The sequence below is a fragment of the Elaeis guineensis genome, chromosome 12 (assembly GCF_000442705.2).
Source record: "Elaeis guineensis isolate ETL-2024a chromosome 12, EG11, whole genome shotgun sequence".
Classification (NCBI taxonomy): domain Eukaryota; kingdom Viridiplantae; phylum Streptophyta; class Magnoliopsida; order Arecales; family Arecaceae; genus Elaeis; species Elaeis guineensis.
In genome coordinates, this window is record NC_026004.2 from 4,449,786 (window position 1) to 4,456,965 (window position 7,180).

General features: G+C 39.5%; 1 protein-coding gene across 2 annotated transcripts; it reads left to right on the top strand.

The window, feature by feature from the left end:
• The first annotated feature begins 138 nt into the window (after positions 1–138).
• Positions 139–6,218, top strand: LOC105055616 (silicon efflux transporter LSI2). Of its 2 annotated transcripts, XR_002165871.3 has the most exons (4): positions 139–1,952; positions 2,210–2,399; positions 5,286–5,390; positions 5,482–5,644. XR_002165871.3 is itself a non-coding variant. In XM_010937504.4 (3 exons), the coding sequence occupies exons 1-3, from the start codon at positions 747–749 to the stop codon at positions 5,745–5,747; spliced, it is 1,662 nt and encodes a 553-aa protein (XP_010935806.1). In that variant the 5' UTR covers positions 145–746; the 3' UTR covers positions 5,748–6,218. The 2 variants fall into 2 exon arrangements, 1 of the variants encoding a protein (XP_010935806.1); XM_010937504.4 differs by lacking the exon at positions 5,286–5,390 and having other exon boundaries at positions 145–1,952; positions 5,482–6,218.
• The last annotated feature ends 962 nt before the right edge of the window (positions 6,219–7,180 follow it).

Below are 7,180 nucleotides of genomic sequence, written 5' to 3' on the forward strand. Positions count from 1 at the left end.
CGCGTGCAATAGCTAAACAGGGGACCGGACGGAATTGGCGCACAGCTCAAACGGCCCTCCAGGCCCCACGTATTACTTTCCCGAAATGGGGTTTCCATTAGGCTCCAGTGGCGCAGTGACAACAGCGCCTGCTGAGCGGAACTTCGTGGCCATGTGGCCATTGGTGGCTGACTTTTCTTCGTTTCAATCTGCTGATTCTCTCTTCAAATTATGGCACCGCATTACACACCCATGACCTACCCTCAGTTCGGTCGGTCAGCTCCACAACCATTAGTCTCCTTCCCTTTTGCTCTAAAAAGCCAGCCAATATTTTTTCACTTTTGGATCATGATCTCCTGGTCGTGGCTCTGTGTATATTCTTTCTAAAATAATGAGAACAGAAGGCTGGTGCGGTTTTGTATATGTTTTGTGTTTTTTATGGGGTTATTAATTGTTTGAAAAATGGGGAGAAGATTGGCATTGATGTTTATTAGAAGTTATCCACTCCGATCCTTTTTGACTATCCCCATCCAATGAATCACTTAGCACGATCTCTATATCTTCCGCGGACCCTCTTCTTGTTCTTTCATTATTCATAGGATTTGATGTTCGCCAAACTCTCAAAAGCTTTAATAGTTTTCTGATTTCCTCCTCTAAGTTTCGGAGCATTCCAGATCATGATCGTAGAATTCGAAAGTAGAAAACCAGACCTTCCCCTTTACCTCCAGATCTAGAGGAGTTTTCGGCAAAATCCAGGAAACAAAAAGATGGCCATGGCACCCACCGTGAAGGTAGTACTAGGCTCCATCGCCTTTGGGATCTTCTGGGTCCTAGCCGTTTTCCCCGCGGTGCCCTTCCTCCCTATCGGAAGGACTGCAGGATCTCTTCTTGGCGCCATGCTCATGGTCATCTTCCGCGTGATCACTCCCGAAGACGCCTATGCGGCGATCGACCTCCCCATCCTTGGCCTCCTCTTTGGTACCATGGTCGTTAGCGCCTATCTCGAAAGGGCCGATATGTTCAAATATTTGGGTAAATTGCTCTCATGGAAAAGTAGAGGCAGCAAGGATTTGCTCTTCCGAATCTGTCTTGTTTCTGCCATCTCCAGTGCTCTATTTACGAATGATACTTCTTGTGTTGTTCTCACCGAATTCATCCTCAAAATTGCGAGGCAGAACAATTTGCCGCCGCAGCCGTTCCTTTTAGCCCTAGCTTCTAGTGCCAACATCGGGTCCGCCGCCACTCCGATCGGTAACCCGCAGAACCTGGTAATCGCTGTTCAAAGTAAGATTTCTTTCGGGAAATTCCTGTTTGGTCTCGTCCCTGCGATGCTTGTGGGAGTACTTGTGAATGCTGCCATCCTCTTGTGCTATTACTGGAAATTGTTGTCCAGTGAGAAGGATGTGGAAGTGGCTCAAGCAGCAAAGGATATGATCGCCGAAGAGGATGTCACTTCTCACCGTTTTTCGCCGGCGACGATGTCACACCTTGGTTCTATGAATTCTCAGGATTGGAATTCTATGATCGAATCGATTCCTCAGAGCCCATCGATAAATGGAGAGTTTGGGCATGTGGAGACATTGAGGAACAGAGTTAGTTATAGTGAGAATGACATACGGCCGGCCACAAGTGCTGGAACTGAGTCTGCAAAGGTTTCGAATGCATCGAAGGAGCTGGGGGGGGTTGGTGGAATTCCCCAAAGGAGAGAGGAAGGTGCATCTGGGAGGAGATATGTGAGAAATGGGAGCTGGATGAGTGGCATGAAAGAAGGGTTTTCTAACCTCTCTTTGGAGGAAAAGGAAATTCCCGTGGAGAGGTGGAAGAGATTGTTGTGGAAGACGGGTGTGTATGTTGTGACTATTGGAATGCTCATTGCTCTTCTAATGGGGCTAAACATGTCGTGGAGTGCGATTACTGCTGCTCTTGCTCTCATTGTACTGGATTTTAAGGATGCCCGTCCTTCTCTAGAGAAGGTAAATTATATATCTTGAGGTTTAGTTAGTATTATGCAAAATGAAAAGTTTTCATTCCTGTGCTGCATGCTTATGTGATAATGCAATCATTCTTCTTCTTTTTTTTTTTTTTCCAACACCATTTGGAAATTTTTGTTTATCCTGACAAGTTTTACTTTCATATAATTGAAAATGCATATTTTTCAGCAAAATTTATATTATCCTTTCATGAAAACATTCTAGATTGAGCTGATGTTTCTGTTGCAAATGCAAACCAGGTTTCTTATTCATTATTGATATTCTTTTGTGGGATGTTCATTACCGTTGATGGTTTCAATAAAACTGGCATACCAAGTGCTCTATGGGATTGGATGGAACCATACTCACGGATTGATAGTGCTGGTGGAATTGCGGTCCTTTCCCTTGTTATCCTTATTCTCTCAAATGTTGCCTCCAATGTACCTACTGGTAAGTTAATACTTTGTTTTTGTCCCATTGGCTAGTGGAATATACAGGATTGTAAGAAGGTTAAACTTGACACCTTATGATCAGTTCCAATAGGTTCTCTAAGTGCTCTTTTGCTACCTTAATAGTTGTCCTGCTGCATGTGAGGATTAAAATGTATTAAAATCTTCAGACTTACTCGGTGTTGCGTGTGTCTGAATTTCTGTTACATGTAGAGAAAATGGCTTCCATACTTGCCTTGCATATTTAACTTTTGGAGGGTCTACATATAGATGTTCTATCAACAGCTGAATTTAGCTTGTGTTCTTCCCTTTAATTAGCAAATTGGTATTATGGGGAACTCAGGTATAACATATAGGACACCTTTACGTTATAGTGATTTGGAATCACATATGATCCGCTTATGATGATGCTGCATAATCTAGAATACAAATTAGTATCTGCCTGTTTGCATTTGTAACCTTTTCCCTACTGTAACTAATATGAAACTGTCAAGGGAGCATATGAAAATATCTTTACACATGTCAGAAACAAGAATGAGTTAGGTGATCAAAGTTTTTGAAAAAAAAAAAAGCTGAAAACTATTAGAGGTCAAAGCTTTGAAAAAACAGAAAAACTGAAACATGTTCAGAAAATCCCTTATTAAATTGCCCAATAGATCTCCTGAGACAGCTCCAAGGGTTCTGTTGAACAAGAAAAATCAAAGAAAAACCACCTTACTTGAACAGGAACTTTCTATACAAACTTATACAGCCATATCCTCAAGTTCTGAGGAGACAGGCAATAGAGTCTGGTGGACGATACGAGACCTCGGGATCATAGTGTGATTAACAGCTGAAATCTCTGGAACTCATCTATTTATCTGTGGGCTGGGTTTGTCACAAGGTTGTCTGACAGACCAACCGTAACTTGCTTTTCTACATCAAAAAGATAAAAGAGGAAGTTGGAAATGTACTGCTTTATGAGCTCCTTCCTAAGCTGGAATTTTAGCCAAATACTCCAAGCTTGTTAGGAATATCTGAATCTGTTTTTTTCCCTGTTCTTTTTGTAAAGATTCAACATTCCAATCGTGACTTCCAGAAGAAACCACTTTTGATTGTGTGTTTGAATATTTTCCCTCTGATAAAGCAGCAATGGACCTCAACATACTTATTTCACTCATGAGATTGCTTGTTCATTTTGATTTTCATTTTGTGTCGCTCTTGGATGCTCGGATTGTCACTAGACAGCAAAAATGATTTCTTAAATCAGAATCCAGTTTCTTGAGATCATTAGCTTCAATCATTCCTCTAGTTTTATGAATTGATTCAGCACACGAAGTCCAAATGTAAAGAACTGGTATGCTACCTTTTGCGCTCATCTAGACAGAATGACACCAAGTATTGTTGGTAGAGATTCTAAACCATGAATCATCAGCCCATCCACAGGATGCAACATCAATTGTGCTAGTGAAGATAGTAAGATACACTGCATGGGACATGATTCTACTTTTCTTAAACTCCTCATTGCTTCTGTAATAGCTCCTTTTGAAAAATCAACTAGCCACAGCAGCATCAAAGTTCATACCAACTCCAGGGCGCAGTTTACAGGCTTTCTATCATGTGCAATTGTGCTCCCTTCCTAAAGGAATTTGATCTGTTCAAACGGAAAATGACTGGGCTTGTATGTAACAAAACTAATACGCATATAAAATGCTTTCTTTGAGAGAGAAATTGAGACTCGTTTGACAAGCTTCTTCAATATCAAGAGGGTGTCTAAAAATATTCTTGTGCAATTGACAGGGAATTGGTTATAAAATAAAAGATAGGCATGCGAGCCTGTGCCAATCCATGTTGTCTGGCATGTTCCTTTGCTGTCTCAGACCAGCACAAGGCATGCATGACATGTACCATACCGGTAAATGCCAGTCTGCCATGCAGCACTTAAAAACTTTATAAAACAGCAATGTCAAGCTACTTTCTTATACTGCTCTCATTTATCGCCATTCAGGAGGATCTTAAAGGCCAAATTTTTACTAGAAGTTTTCTTCTTCTTCTTTTGTTTGTTTAAGAAGTTGGTTCCTTGTTCTGAAGTGTCACTCTTAACCGATCTTGACTGACATTGCTTGATTGATCCGGTACCTTTAAATTCCCTTCGCAATCCTATTGCACCTGTCACTTTATCATTTCATGGTGATAATGTTAAGATCCTTCTTGACACTCAGTTCTTTCACTTCATGTTACCTACATGAGTGTGGAGTTGCTTTGGAGGCCTAGTAAGAATGAGATATAAATAACAGGGAATTAATTTATATTGCAAAGTTCACATGATGGAAGGTATAATTTAACTGATTTGGAGTTAGAAGTTTGAATATATCTTCAAAAATATTTCATACTCTTGACTTTACAAAACTGACAAACTAATGAAGCTGCAAGGGAACCGAGGATTGACATTTTATGACAGGGATATTTGGACTGTAGAGAAGATGATGTGGCTTACCGATAAAATGAAATTTCACAGGAACCATTTAACAATTTGAAGATAGATGTTTGCTAACTTCGAATACAAATTTAACAATTTGAGAGGAATTATCTTGTCAAACCCTTTCTTCTACAGATAACTTATATACCTACTTTTTTTTGATTGAAGGAGTGGGACAAAGTCTTGCTCATTTATTAGAGCCTATAAAAAATAAGATAACTTAAATACCTAATCATTGGAAGTTATGAATCTTATTTTTCAAAAGTAATCTAGTTTTTTAGATGCAATAGTTTATCATGTTATGGTTAAGCCATAACATGATGGTTGTTTTCTCCACACCTTTCATTCCTGCTGTTCCCCCAGCTATCATATAAATAGGAATTTAGCATCTACGGAGTTCTGATTCTGAATTTTTACTCATTATCGCAGTTACTGCATGATAATGCATGATAACGATAATAATCTTGCTGGTTAGTCTGCATTTGTCTGCAATGACTCAGTATTATCTCTTCATTAGTGTACCTCAGGTCCTTGGTAAGTAACTTATAAATGTATTTACTGATGAATTATAGTTATTAATATGGAGAACTGCTTTTATATGCGTAATATCTCTTCTGGTCTCTAGTTCTGCTACTTGGAACTCGAGTGGCAGCATCTGCAGCAAGCATCTCTCTGGCTGAAGTGACCAAGGCGTGGCTCATATTAGCATGGGCGAGTACGGTGGCTGGGAATCTATCATTACTGGGATCAGCTGCAAACTTGATAGTTTGTGAGCAGGCTCGTCGGGCTCAGTTTTTTGGTTACAACCTCTCATTCTGGAGCCATCTGCGTTTTGGGTTGCCTTCAACACTTGTTGTTACAGCGATCGGCTTGCTACTTATTAGGAATTGATGAATGGATCTGGTGAAGAACCATGTAGAGATGAATCTTTTGTATTTTACAATGGCATTTCAGTCCATGCCGAAAAAGACAAATTGGTAGCCGCTCTTTCATGGACATTGTTGAGGCGACTAATAGAAGGTATGCTTGATAGTTGAGGAAATTCTAAATAAAATATGTTGGGTCTTATCTTATAAAACAAGAGTCACCATAAGAGAGCACCCAAGCAGACGAGACGCTCAGTTTAAGCAACCATTGAGTGGATAGAGATGACCTGCATAATTTCAGAGCTTCAATACCCTGCAAGAAGCCTCCCTGACAACGGTATCATGTCTTTAACGTGTCAAGCTTGTTGCCAAATTTTGTTGCTCTTCAGCTGTTGATATCTTCGTTTATGTTTTATTGAGCAATACGATTAGTAAATGTCTTAGTAATTTCTTTGGGGTAAATTCTTTTAGTAAAATATCAGTCTTCGGTTTGTCATTGTCAAGTATCTTGTAGAGCAGACTCTGCCAGGCTAGTGCAATAGGACATACTTGAGATTTGGTTTGCCTTAACATTCAGGGTGAATTGTGGTCGCAACCTAAATCATTGGATTAACATTCTGTGGTCTGTCCAACTTTTGTGTGACAGGAAAACAAGAAAAGATAATCGAGAACTAGTTTGAAGGAGTGGTCAGTCCTTGGGGGACGTTGAGCATGTGACAAGATTGTTTAGTAGGTGAACTGGGCTCATCCAAAAAGGGACTGGTAGCACAGTCGAGTGCCAATGGGTTCAACTTGGAACTTGAATTGGCTGTGCTTTCAAATTTGAAATTGTTCATAAGGATTTGAGGGGAGGGAGCTGGGGCCTGAAATGAGAATGGGAATGGATAACTCTTATTATAATTATTTGGTTGGGGAAATCCTATTCAGAATTTCATTATAGGGCGAATGGGATGGCCTAATTCTCCTAAAAATTTCAATCTAGCTTTCTACTAATGATCCAAATCTCTATTTCGATTCCAAATCTCTAATTAAATTTCGATTCTAGCCACCAACCAAATATTTTGAGCGATGTAACTATTTTTATTCTCATTTCAATCCATTTCAATTCTTATTTTAATTCTAGTCATGGATCAAACAACCTCCAATATTTCATGTCTAAGCCTGCTCAGACTTTGGTCAAGAACTTCATGGTTTTAATCCTGATTGCCAAGTTAATTATAAGAGAGCCCCCTAACATTCATTTCAGATAACAAATGAAAAAAAGGAAAATAAGTCTTTTCTTTTCTTTCTAAGAAAATTAGAGAGAAAAAGGTGAATTAACCGGAGAGGTTGTTGACCTAACCAAGTAGCGAGCTAACAAAATGGGGCTTTGATGTGCGATGGAAGTGGAGTTTATCTAAAGTAATATTTAACTAGTAAATAACCTATGCATGTGCATGATATTATTTTTTTCTATTT